Raw genomic sequence first — 14,210 nt, forward strand, 5'->3', positions numbered from 1 at the left:
ATTCCAAAATATGTCCCCTTGTTCTCTTCCCTTCAGTCTGACAGGACAGGGTATGTTAGAGTAAAATGGAGGAAACCGGGTAAAACGTGCTTGAACTACTCAGTCATCTCAGTTATTTTAGATGTACAACGGGGAGTGAACATAGACAGATGGGAGACCACAACTTTCTGGAATGAAATGCAGCCGATTAACGCTCCGATGCATCCTTCCCGTTCTCTGTCCTCTCTTTCCATTTATTTTATCCTCTCGTCTCCCTCGTCTCCCTCTCCTCCGTCTCCCTCTCTCTCTCTCCTCCGTCTCTCTCTCTCTCTCTCCTCCCTCTCTCTCTCTCTCTCTCCTCCGTCTCTCTCTCTCTCTCTCTCCTCCGTCTCTCTCTCTCTCTCTCTCCTCCTCTCTCTCTCTCTCTCTCCTCCGTCTCTCTCTCTCTCTCTCCTCCGTCTCTCTCTCTCTCCTCCGTCTCCCTCTCTCTCTCCTCCGTCTCTCTCTCTCTCCTCCGTCTCTCCCTCTCTCTCTCCGTCTCTCTCTCCTCCGTCTCCCTCTCTCTGTCTCTCTCTCTCTCTCTCCGTCTCTCTCTCTCTCCTCCGTCTCCCTCTCCTCCGTCTCTCTCTCTCTCTCTCCTCCGTCTCTCTCTCTCTCTCTCCTCCGTCTCTCCTCTCTCTCTCCTCTCTCTCTCTCTCTCGTCTCTCTCTCTCTCTCTCCTCCGTCTCTCTCTCCTCTCTCTCTCTCCTCCGTCTCCCTCTCTCTCCTCCGTCTCCCTCTCTCCTCCTCCGTCTCCCTCTCTCCTCCTCCGTCTCCCTCTCTCCTCCTCCGTCTCCCTCTCTCTCTCCTCCGTCTCCCTCTCTCTCCTCCGTCTCCCTCTCTCTCCTCCGTCTCCCTCTCTCTCCTCCGTCTCCTCTCTCTCTCCTCCGTCTCCCTCTCCTCCCCCGTCTCCCTCTCCCCTCCCTCCCCGTCTCCTCCTCGTCTCTCTCTCCTCCGTCTCTCTCTCTCTCCGTCTCCCTCTCTCTCTCTCTCTCCTCCGTCTCCTCTCTCTCCTCCGTCTCCCTCTCTCTCCTCCGTCTCCCTCTCTCTCTCCTCCGTCTCCCTCTCTCTCTCCTCAGTCTCCCTCTCTCTCTCCTCAGTCTCCCTCTCTCTCTCCTCCGTCTCCTCTCTCTCTCCGTCTCCTCTCCGTCTCTCCTCGTCTCCCTCTCCTCCGTCTCCCTCTCCTCCCTCTCCCTCTCTCCCTCTCCTCTCTCCTCCCTCTCCTCCGTCTCCCTCTCCTCCGTCTCCCTCTCCTCCGTCTCCCCTCCTCCTCCCTCTCCTCCCTCTCCTCCGTCTCCCTCTCCTCCGTCTCCCTCTCCTCCCCTCTCCCCTCTCTCCCTCTCCTCCGTCTCCCTCTCCCCTCTCTCCCTCTCCTCCGTCTCCCTCTCCTCCCTCTCCTCCCTCTCCTCCGTCTCCCTCTCCTCCCTCTCCTCCGTCTCCCTCTCCTCCGTCTCCTCCGTCTCCCTCCGTCTCCCTCTCCTCCGTCTCCCTCTCCTCCGTCTCCCTCTCCTCCGTCTCCCTCTCCTCTTCTTTAGCTGATCTTCTCCTGTGGGACTGAGGTGACGTGGAAGAACCTCTTGGTCACCTCCGACCACCATAATCCCATCATTACAGGGCCCAACCAACACGGCCCAATTACACTAATCCCATCACACACAGGCACACACACACTCTTATGTGCTCGCACACACGCAAACGAAAGAAGGCACGCCTGCACACACACAAAGACAGACAACTGCACAGACAGAAATGCACACACACACACACACACACACACACACACACACACACACACACCCCTTTGATGTTTCCTCTAGTGTACAACTCAATCTGTTCCTCTGGACAATCAAAGTGCGCACACACACAGAAGCACACGCAGCAGGCATTGCTCCGCGTAGTCCTCCCTGTCGTTCATTTGTCTTAATTAGCTATTCATTTCTTCATTAGTCCCTGAGATTAAGAAAAAAAACTGTCACTTTCACAGACCACCGCTGGGCTGGCTAAGTCTGCTGGTGTGACCACGACCGAACGGACAGACAGACCAGCGCTGGGCTGGCTAAGTCTGCTGCTGTGACCACGACCGAACGGACAGACAGACCAGCGCTGGGCTGGCTAAGTCTGCTGCTGTGACCACGACCGAACGGCCAGACAGACCAGCGCTGGGCTGGCTAAGTCTGCTGCCGTGACCACGACCGAACGGCCAGACAGACCAGCGCTGGGCTGGCTAAGTCTGCTGCCGTGACCACGACCGAACGGAATAACAGACGGACAGACGGACTCTGGTAGAGTTAATGAGTTGTTAGATCAAGGGTGATATAGTCACAGTCAAAGTGTCATGATTTATTGGTTATTCAGTTTGATTTCTGAATACTTGGTCAATGTCATGATCACAGAGGCTTTTATTTAGTCATGCATTTATGATGACCTTGATTCAGACAGGAATTGGGAGCATGTTTTTATTCACAAATGGATCATTCATCTTCCACAGTCCACAATGTCAGGATAACACCAATTAACACTTTAATGAGAAATCTCCATAAACTACCATTAACACCAGTCTCTACAACTTGGGATGGAATATTTTCCTTACACAATATTTCTGACAATCAAAACACTGTGCAGGATTGCTGAATTCTGGTAACTTTCCCCAAATTCCCAAGAATCCCAGATATCTTGATTGGAGGATTCCCTGATTTCGTGCTTATTCCCTAGCAATTCGAGGAATATTCCAACGTGGAATTCTGGAGAACCTAGGAATTTTCCCTGAATTTTGCAACCCTACAGTGTCTACTTGATTTTCAGAAATACCTTAAGTGAAAATTTACATCCAAAAATATAGAGAATGGTAACTGGAATTTTGCTACCCTATAGACCACACTATTAGTCTTCACAAAATCATTGCCGAATGCAGAAAGGAAGGAAGAGCACCAGAAAGTGGAATGGAAACTCTCCTCATCTCCTGTCTGTCTTCACACTGGTGTTAATGCTGTCACTCAGCACCTGGATCTACTGGGCCACAGGGTGGGAAATGGAAATGTCTCAGAGTCTCTATCCCTCCCCCTCTCCCCTTTCTCTAGGTGCTTTTGTCTTTCTCCCTCTTTTTTCTCTCTCATTTTCAATCTCTCGCTCTACGTGGGGTTGGCTCCTTTTCTCTCCCCCAAGTGGAGATTTTGTATTTCTCTCCACATTCGTAAACAAAATAAAACTATGCAAATTTCTGTCTTTATTGGCCAAACCAGCAACTTCAGTGTCTTTGGGAATTATTCAGACCCCTTGACCTTTTCCACATTTTGTTACGTTACAGCCTTAACCTAAAATTGATTTTTAAATTCCTCAGCAACCTACACACAATACCCCACAATGACAAAGTGAAAAAAGCTTTTAGAAAATGTAGCAAATGTATTAAAAATTAAAAACAGAAATACCTTATTTACATAAGTATTCAGACCCTTTGCTAACAGACTCAAAATTCAGCTCAGGTGCCTGTTTCCACTGATCATCCTAGAGATGTTTCTACAACTTGGAGTCCACCTGTGGTAAATTTAATTGATTGGACATGATTTAGAAAGGCACACACCTGTCTATATAAGGTCCTACAGTTGACAGTGCATGTCAGAGCAAAAACTAAGCCATGAGGTGGAAGGAAGTGTCCGTAGAGCTCTGAGACAGGATTGTGTCGAGGCACAGATCTGAGGAAGGGTACCAAAACATTCCTGCAGCATTGAAGGTCCCCAAGAACACAGTGGCCTCTATTATTCTTAAATGGAAGAAGTTTGGAACCACCAAGACTCTTCCTAGCCAAACTGAGTAATCGGGGGAGAAAGGCCTTGGTCAGGGAGGGGACCAAGAACCTGATGGTCACCCTGACAGCGCTCTAGGGTTCCTCTGTGGAGATCGCTGCAAAGGTGCTTCAACAAAGTACTGAGTAAAGGGTCTGAATACTTATGTAAATTAGCAAGAATTTCTATAAACTTGTTTTTGCTTTGTCATTATGGGGTATTATGTGTGGGGGTGACATGTTTTCTCTCTCTGTCTGTCTAATTCAAAGGGCTTTATTGGCATTGGAAACATATGTTTATATTGCTAAAGCAAGGGAAATGGATAAACAAAAGTGAAATAAACAATAAAAAGTGAACAGTAAATATTACTAACAAGTTCCAAAATAATAGAGACATTTCAAATGTCATATTATTTCTCTCTCTCAATTAAAATCTGCTTATCTGAGAGTCAGGAAGGGTGAGAGTAGGGTGAGAATCGGGTGAGGCTGAGAAAGCAGCAGCAGCAAACCATGACACCCCAAACCTGGGTGATAACATGGGTCTGTCGGTGTGTGTGTGTGTGTGTGTGGAAAATACCTCTCCACACACTGCCTCAAACCCACAGAGGGGAGGATATGGTTGAGCAGAATCACAGAGAACATATCATAAATCATCAAGCTATGAAATACTTTGCGTGAGCAAACTTACAAGAACTATTTAATCAGATGGAATAGGACATTATTGGAGCTGGAGTTGCTATTCTATTTAAAAAATTAAAGTTATTTTGCTCACGCAAACGGTTTCTTAGTGTGAGGATCAAGTCTGCCAACATGTTGTACACTTCATAGAGGTTTAATGGAGGTTTCATTTCATCATGTTTCATTGACAGTGATTCAGGGCAAATAAAACAAAACTTCCTCTAAACACCCATGCAGGCCAGAGTGTTAAATCATCCAGTAGGTCAGTTATTCACTATATTCAGACCCATGCAGGCCAGAGTGTTAAATCATCCAGTAGGTCAGTTATTCACTATATTCAGACCCATGCAGGCCAGAGTGTTAAATCATCCAGTAGGTCAGTTATTCACTATATTCAGACCCATGCAGGCCAGAGTGTTAAATCATCCAGTAGGTCAGTTATTCACTATATTCAGACCCATGCAGGCCAGAGTGTTAAATCATCCAGTAGGTCAGTTATTCACTATATTCAGACCCATGCAGGCCAGAGTGTTAAATCATCCAGTAGGTCAGTTATTCACTATATTCAGACCCATGCAGGCCAGAGTGTTAAATCATCCAGTAGGTCAGTTATTCACTATATTCAGACCCATGCAGGCCAGAGTGTTAAATCATCCAGTAGGTCAGTCAGACCCATGCAGGCCAGAGTGTTAAATCATCCAGTAGGTCAGTTATTCACTATATTCAGACCCATGCAGGCCAGAGTGTTAAATCATCCAGTAGGTCAGTTATTCACTATATTCAGACCCATGCAGGCCAGAGTGTTAAATCATCCAGTAGGTCAGTTATTCACTATATTCAGACCCATGCAGGCCAGAGTGTTAAATCATCCAGTAGGTCAGTTATTCACTATATTCAGACCCATGCAGGCCAGAGTGTTAAATCATCCAGTAGGTCAGTTATTCACTATATTCAGACCCATGCAGGCCAGAGTGTTAAATCATCCAGTAGGTCAGTTATTCACTATATTCAGACCCATGCAGGCCAGAGTGTTAAATCATCCAGTAGGTCAGTTATTCACTATATTCAGACCCATGCAGGCCAGAGTGTTAAATCATCCAGTAGGTCAGTTATTCACTATATTCAGACCCATGCAGGCCAGAGTGTTAAATCATCCAGTAGGTCAGTTATTCACTATATTCAGACCCATGCAGGCCAGTGTTAAATCATCCAGTAGGTCAGTTATTCACTATATTCAGACCCATGCAGGCCAGAGTGTTAAATCATCCAGTAGGTCAGTTATTCACTATATTCAGACCCATGCAGGCCAGAGTGTTAAATCATCCAGTAGGTCAGTTATTCACTATATTCAGTGTCTGGGAGTTCAGGTTCTATGTCCCTAGTGGAACCTTAGTTCTAATGTAGTGAACAGGGCCCTGTTCAATAATAGTGCACAATCTAGGGACTCAGAATGGTCTCCAGTCACTTCTGCGTCACAGCCATAACATCCTTGACAGAAACATTTAAATTGTTCCTCTCCGGCTCGTAAAATAAATCCTGCCATATGTCCATAATATCCACACTGGTTTGGTTTATAGAGTCAACAGCAGTCAGTGGTTCAGAGCAAGACGAGAGGGAAGGGAACAGCTGTGGGGTGTGACAGTGTGTATTGACTGGGCCATGTTGGAATCATTTAGTGGAAAGCAAATCAATTAGGAGAGGATTGGTGCAGATTGCCACACAATGTGAAACTAGCTGTGCCTGTGCCAAGATGGTAAAGACTGGAATGGAATGGGATAAGAAATTCAACTGGCTGGCAAGGAACTGAGTGTACTAAACATTAGGAACATTGGGAACTTTCCTAATATTGAGTTGCACCACCTTTTGCCCTCAGAACAGCCTCAATTCCTTTGTGTGGTGGACCATTCGTGATACACACGAGAAACTGTTGAGCGTGAAAAATCCAGCAGCGTTGTAGTTCTAGACACACTCAAACCGGTGCGCCTGGCACCTACTACCATACCCTGTTCAAAGGCACTTCTTTAGCCTGTCTCCTTCCCTTCATCTACACTGATTGAAGCGACATCAATAAGGGATCATACTGTAGCTTTCACCTGGTCAGTCTATGTCATGGAAAGAGCAGTGTTCCTAATGTTTTGTACACTCAGTATGTGTATGTAGTATATTTATGCAGGATCTCTCTCTCCCTCTCTCATTTCAAAAGTGATAATGTACACAGACCTAATGCCCATTGTAGACCTACAGTATGTAGGATTATATTTTTTTAAATCTGAAATGTGCAGAATTGTTTTTAAAGTTACAAGTTAACATTAAACAATCTATGTGTTCGGTAATAGAAATGCAGAAAGTGTTAGGCAAAACAATTAAGAAAAACGTGTGTAATGTTTCTGTTCAAATGTCTTCATATCATTTAACGAATGACACCATAAAAAATGGATAAACCACATCACCTCTCTGCATCAAATAAGACGCACTTTTTATTTGAAAGACATTTATTCAGATAAGCTAGAAACATTGTTAGAATCTATCACATTTATTTATACAGTGCAAAAACATCTATAAAAGCCCAAGATATAGCACAGTGAAACCATCTGTAACAAACACTGACACACATATTTTCCTCATATCTTCATTCCAGGCCAAAACTGCAGCCAAAATACAGAGCAGCCTGGTAGTACCAGGAACTAAGAAAGTCCTGCAGAATTCCTCTAATAAAACACACAGACTAGCACGGAGCAGCTACAGGAAATAGGATTTAGGAATACAGCAGTCTAGGATGTCGCTGTGTGTAAAAAAAACTATCTGCAGCATTAAAACAAGTGGTCAAAAACCAGGAGATAAAACGAGGAGATATAAACCAGTAGCTAATGGTTCACAGACAGAGGACTTCCTGCTTCTGAACATCTCAGTGTGTGTGAGTGTGTGTTACACATGCACAGAACATGGCCACATTCATAAATCATACGCCACTGAAACACATCTACGGCTGTGTGGCAGTTATAACGCTAAGCTAATTGATGACAAGTGTTGAGCTACTTAAAACAGACTGATAAAGCTGTTATGTATGTAACACCACCCAGTGTGAACTTGAACACGTACGTCATCCCCTCTAAAATAAAAATAGCAGTAGTATTTCCGTGGAGTGTTTTTAAAGGAATGACCCTATATCACAAAGTGGCTGGGAAAACTGTGAAAGTCACCCACCCAGTTAAAAGACATCTCCTAGACATGTTCACCAGCCTTTCTGACACACAACTCACTTGGTTTGAAATCCAATAGCCCCATTTTAGACTGAAATAAAACTTTTTTTTTTACAGGATTCTACTTTAAAAATAGGTTCAAAGATGAAAAGTGAGAGTTTGAACTCCTGTCCTAAGAGTGAAATGTGAGAGCAAAGCATGAGAAGCTAAGGCTCTGCTTGTGCAAGTAGTGACAGGCTATGCTTTAGCCTATTAGGAGTCAATGGAGACCAAAGACAGCGTGAAAAACTCATTATTCCTCCTAATTCAGCAGTCAATCACAGAGCAAAAACACACACACACACACACCCACACACACTGCCAGTTTCAACACAACACCTGAAAACAAAAAGTTACCTGAATCTCCATGAAAAGTAGGTTAGTCTCGTCTACATAAAAAACACAAATCACAGATGAAGAAAAAGAAAAGCCACAACTTTTATTACTCTCCCCAGCAGTTCTAGCCACCCGTTAGAGGAGAGGAGAGAGAGACATCGAGAGAGAGAGATAGCTGTGGGAGAGTAGCGGCGGCGAGAGAGAGAGAACAAGAGAGGGAGCGAGGGAGTGTATAGTAAATGAGAGGAACATGTTAGTACACTGCGTCGGAGAGAGTTTAGCTCCCAGCTACGCTCTGATTAATATCATATCTCCCCTCTCTCTCTCGCCTGCCTCTTGACAATCTTGTCACATCTGGCTGACAAATCCTCACAAGCCTCTCGGTGGCAGCGCAGGGCTGGGGTGGAGAGGGGCTCAAGGGGGCTGTAGGAGGGGGGGAAGGCTGGGGCGCAGAGGGGCGGATCACGCCCTGGGACTGGCTGGAGGGGGTGCAGGCTGCAGCAGAAGCCCCTCGCTGACGGACCATCATGAAGCTAATGAAGCTGACTGGGCTGGCAGGCTGCAGCCGCTGCACACACACACAGCAGCCCAGCTCAGAGGAGCCCAGCCCTGCTCTGTTCTGCCCCGGGGCCCTACAGCACTGAGACACACACTCACACCCAGAGAGAGAGAGAGAGAGCGAGAAAGAAAGAGAGAGAGTTAAGGAGAATGGGAACCAAGGGAAGAGAGGGAGAAAAATAAGAGTATGAGAGACAAAGAAGGAAGAGACAGAGAAACAGAGAGAGAGAGAGAGAGAGAGAGAAAGAGAGACACAGAGGGAGAAAAAGTGAGATATAGAGACAGAGAAAGAGACACAGAGAGAGGAAGAGAGAAACAGAGAGATACAGAGAGAAAGAGACAGAGAGAGACAGAGACAGAGAGAAAGAGACACACACAGAGGGAGAGATACACAGAGAGAGAGAGAGTCACATTATCATCCCACTCAGTTCAGAGGGTGAGGTGGAGCCAGTTCAGAGAGAGATAAGTCAACAGCCAGCTCACTAACACAGAGCCAGAAATCTGTTTTCAATGGTTCCACTGAACATGTCAAGGAAATAAAAGGCATTTTCAAATACCATGGAGAGTAACTTGGTTGGCCTTGTTTTGTAATGATTAGATATGAACTCTGTTTAGAAACTATGTCTGTTTGTCTACATGCCTTATTAATGCACATCCAAACATCTTATTCTGTAGACTGGAAGCATCTACCTGTGTCTACCTGGTAGTTGGACAGTATTCAGCAATTTTATTCAATCACATTCATTTGATATTTTTTATGATTTGTTTTACTTTTATTTAAACAGGGAGTCACCATTGAGGCCAGGGTCTCTTTCACAAGGGAGCCCTGCATATACAATTCATAAGACACAATCAAATCAAAATCAGATACAATGTCAAAGAAGTCATTAAAATACACCACAACACAAATATTCAAGAAAAACAGTTACATTCCACAGTATGAAGGTCCCCAATCAATATTTTCAATTGCATGAGCGGCACCAGAACATCCAATTGTAATATATTTGGTACTTGGTTCCAGCAATGAGGTGCTTTAAAACTAAAAGCGGATTTACCTAGTTCGGTGGAGACCCGAGGAACCTCAAGCATTAACCAAACCTGTGTCTGGTGTTTTTATACTTTAACAACAAAGTTAGGTAAGTTGGAAGCTTGTGCAGGAAAGCTTTCTAAACAAAAAGAGAGTAATGACGTGCTCTACGGGACTTTAATGACGACCAGCCAACCTTTTGATACAGGATGCAGTGGCGAGTATTAAAACTGTCCCCTGGAATCAAAAATAGTATATGCTTCTATGTCGTGGCTTCAATATCATTTAGAGCAGTGATGTTTTTAATGAATAACCCATTCTTCTAGTGTAGCAAACATGTCTAACAGCCAAAGGATTCTCAGAGCTTTTGTGTCCTGAGTTATTTTCCTCGATTTACATCAGATATGACAGGTACAAAACTGTTACCAAAACAGGTAAATGAAAGGATGTGCCACTGTAATTGCTATGTAAATGTGGTAGCACTTAACTGTGTCACTTTACAAGTTGATCTAATACATTTGTCATATAATTATGCTAGTAACAACTATGTGTTAATAACATACTTTATAACAAAAATGGCTCATGTTCAACAGAACACTGTACCAGTGACAGAAACACGCTGAATTCTGGGTACAACATACATTTGAATATTAAAATTAGCAATATAACTTAAATACAATAAACAATATTCAGGCCAAAAAAATGATGTTCGTCACAAAGAACTGTGGTAATGATACAATGCTGTTACTATACAAACCAGTCTTGGATCAGATGGGACATATTGTGTTAAAGAAGTCTATTGGAGAGTTCATTCTCTATCACAAAAACAAGGAGGAGATAGAAAAACACCAAGCAAGGCCATGTGAGTCGATAACAAAGACGGTATTAAATCTGCCGAGAAGCTTGAAAGGACCTCTGTTTTTAGTTCTATATTCACCTGAAAGAAGTTAATATAATCAAGATTCCATTAAATACCTGTCACCTAGATTTAAAGGTCAGAACACAACACACATACACACTCTGCAGAACAAGATGTGGTTGTGGTGTGTTGTTCACACCTCCAAACACAGAGAGACAGAGAGAAAGAGAGTGAGTGTTTGCGCCTAACAGCACCACACAGACACTTGTGCTAATTGTTACATTATGGCTGCAACAAAACATTAGGCTGCTCTTAAATTACATTCCACTAGTGAGTGGCCAGAAGCCAGCACACATAGAGACAGAGAGAGGCAGACGGGGCTAAAGCAAGCATGCCTTAGCAGTCTTCTGTACAGGGCTACACAGCAACAGAATGAGCATGCCTTAGCAGTCTTCTGTACAGGGCTACACAGCAACAGAATGAGCATGCCTTAGCAGTCTTCTGTACAGGGCTACACAGCAACAGACTGAGCATGCTTTAGCAGTCTTCTGTACAGGGCTACACAGCAACAGACTGAGCATGCCTTAGCAGTCTTCTGTACAGGGCTACACAGCAACAGACTGAGCATGCCTTAGCAGTCTTCTGTACAGGGCTACACAGCAACAGACTGAGCATGCCTTAGCAGTCTTCTATACAGGGCTACACAGCAACAGACTGAACATGCCTTAGCAGTCTTCTGTACAGGGCTACACAGCAACAGACTGAGCATGCCTTGGCAGTCAGTCTTCTATACAGGGCTACACAGCAACAGACTGAGGGAGAGAGAGTGCTGGGAAGCACAGTAGTAATGAAACAAATGACAGGACCACTAAATAAACCCTCCACTGGGATAGACCAAATTACAAGCAGCACCCAGTTAGAATAGAACAGAATGGAAACTTCTGTATATACCAGCACTAACTTGGAAAGGAAGAGAAGCAACTGTATAAATCAGCAAATCATTCAAATGAAGGAATAGCTTAGACAAACACACAAAGGTCCCGTGTGGCTTAGTTGCGGATTGTGGGTTCGATTCCAATGGGGGACCAGTATGAAAATGTCCGAAAATGTATGCACTCACTACTGTAAATTGGTCTGGGTAAGAGCATCTGCTAAATTACTCAAATGTAAATATTGAGTTTGAATAGAATAGAACCATGTGGATAACTAGCCCTGAGTTGAAATATAATAGAACCATGTGGATAACTAGCCCTGAGTTGGAATATAATAGAACCATGTGGATAACGAGCCCTGAGTTGGAATAGAATAGAACCATGTGGATAACGAGCCCTGAGTTGGAATATAATAGAACCATGTGGATAACGAGCCCTGAGTTGGAATATAATAGAACCATGTGGATAACGAGCCCTGAGTTGGAATAGAATAGAACCATGTGGATAACGAGCCCTGAGTTGGAATAGAATAGAACCATGTGGATAACGAGCCCTGAGTTGGAATATAATAGAAACGTGGATAACGAGCCCTGAGTTGGAATAGAATCATGTGGATAACTAGCCCTGAGTTGGAATATAATAGAAACGTGTCGATAACTAGCCCTGAGTTGGAATATAATAGAAATGTGGATAACGAGCCCTGAGTTGGAATATAATAGAAATGTGGATAACGAGCCCTGAGTTGGAATATAATAGAAACGTGAATAACGAGCCCTGAGTTGGAATATAACAGAACCATGTGGTTAACTAGCCCTGAGTTGGAATATAATAGAAACGTGTCGATAACTAGCCCTGAGTTGGAATATAATAGAAATGTGGATAAAGAGCCCCAAGTTGGAATATAACAGAACCATGTGGATAACTATCCCTGAGTTGGAATATATAACAGAGGAGGGCCTGTAGTCATATTGTCAGGTTAAAACAACTTCCTGCCTGGTTGGCTGCTTTAAAGTTCCTCCTTTTGTTTTAAGGGAGTTGCCGCAGTAAGTAAGCAGCGTCTTATGGCAGGTAAGGACAACCTCTACCTCCCTCAGCAAGCATGGACACAGCCCGGCCAGGACGCAAACATCAATCACCAAATGATTCACGTGGAAAAAAGAGACGAGAAATTCTCTAGAAATTACTGAATGCAAACCAGGCGCATTCTGTGAATAAACATGAATAATGACGGCATCAGCAAACGCTGGGAAACGACAGCGCTACAACGATACACGTTTTTCTCATTTCTACCTCAGGAGCATGTAGCAAGATTTGGCTAAAGGAGAGAAAAGAGGAGAAGAATGTGGAAAAGAAATAAGACAAGATGTTTCTCACCTCAGCCATTGTCATTAGAGATAGGTTTCCAGGGTTACCGTGTAGTTTGCCATTCCCTGCGAGTCCTACAAAAGAACTGCCTCCAACTCTCCCGTCTGAACAAGTACTAACGCAAAAGAGCCATCACACGCCAGCACTCTGTCACACACACTCAAACACACACTGTCACACACACACACAGAGACGACACACACTGTCCTCAATGCTCACACCACATAAAAAAAACAATAAACGTACTACTCTTACTCACACACACACCTTTTTTCCACTCTCTCTTCCTATGTTGCTGAGGACTGGCTCTAAACTACTCAAGATGTGCTCTGTAGAGTGTGTGTGTGTGTGAGTGTGTGTGTTGAAACCGGGCACAGGGGATTGGAATGAGATCCTCCCACTCTCCCACTCGGCATTCTCACCTCAGCTGCCTGCTCCCTCCCCAGCCAGCAGAGCAATCGCACAAACACACGCGCACACACACACTCCCACCCCCATAGTCACAGGGCAGCCCCCCTCACAGCTGGCTAGAAGAGGGCATGACACTCATCTTTCACAGAGATTTGATCAAAAGGAATCACAAAGGCTGGAGGCACTCCTAATGCAGTCAGGAGAGACTCTACCTCTCCCTCTCTCTTTCCTTTCCTCTCCCTCTCTCTCTCAGCCTGAGTAATGCTTTAAATCAATGCTGCCCCTCTCAGAGCAGAGAGCTCAGTCCAGCATGGTTGTGTGTGTTCACCTTAATGGAGCTCTGTGAACAGCCTCCATAACAAGTTGTGCCTTGTGCCGTCAGGAATGTGTCAGTCTCTGTGTTAAGTATTTCTTTAGGACAAAGTACATTCACAATACTTCTGAAACATTATTGTCCCTGCTCACTCGGACACATTTCTTCACACACCTTTCTGACAGAACACAAGGTAGAATACCTCCAAGTCTTGTTATCAAGTCTTAGTCAGTTATCAATGATACAATTGACTCCCGCGCACGCACGCACACACACACACACACACACGTGTGTTTTGACAGCGTATTGGACCTTAAATCCACCTTATTCAAGAACATGATCATCCAAATAAATGTGCAGGAGTAAATTTATCTTTGTGTGACTAATCATTTGTCTTTCGTTTTCAATTATCATAATGATAAAAACAGTGACAAAATGTGTGTTCACTCATTCAGAAATGGCCCACAGTGACTGTTTCACATCAGTGTTTAGGGCTATTGTCTCATGGTGACACTTAAACCATGTCAGAGAAAAATGCCAATGAAGCATCTGACTGTTTCTTTTTTTGTTGCTTCAATTATGAGCAACTCACAGGGGTTAGAGGTCAGAGCACCCTGCAAAGTCTGCTATAAGCAGAGTAGCCTAATACTCTCTCTCTATCGCTCTCTCCTGTTTTTACACATCTCTAATTCACTC

General features: G+C 44.4%; 1 protein-coding gene across 3 annotated transcripts in view; it reads right to left on the reverse strand.

Annotated features, from left to right (window-relative positions):
- bnc1 (basonuclin 1) overlaps positions 1-14,210 on the reverse strand; it is a 67,506-nt gene that overhangs the window by 13,905 nt on the left and 39,391 nt on the right. The window contains exons 1-2 of one of the 3 annotated variants that reach the window (XM_042318823.1): positions 12,800-13,168; positions 8,071-8,689 (exon numbers count right to left, since the gene is read on the reverse strand). The exons of 1 other annotated variant lie outside the window; for it this stretch is intronic. In XM_042318823.1, the coding sequence (XP_042174757.1) occupies positions 8,071-8,082 (12 nt within the window). In that variant the 5' untranslated portion in view covers positions 8,083-8,689; positions 12,800-13,168. Of the gene's footprint in view, positions 1-8,070; positions 8,690-12,799; positions 13,169-14,210 lie in introns of those variants that run through there. One more of the 3 variants, XM_042318822.1, reaches the window with a different exon arrangement.

Source organism: Oncorhynchus tshawytscha, unplaced genomic scaffold (genome assembly GCF_018296145.1).
Source record: "Oncorhynchus tshawytscha isolate Ot180627B unplaced genomic scaffold, Otsh_v2.0 Un_contig_8142_pilon_pilon, whole genome shotgun sequence".
NCBI classification, from domain to species: domain Eukaryota; kingdom Metazoa; phylum Chordata; class Actinopteri; order Salmoniformes; family Salmonidae; genus Oncorhynchus; species Oncorhynchus tshawytscha.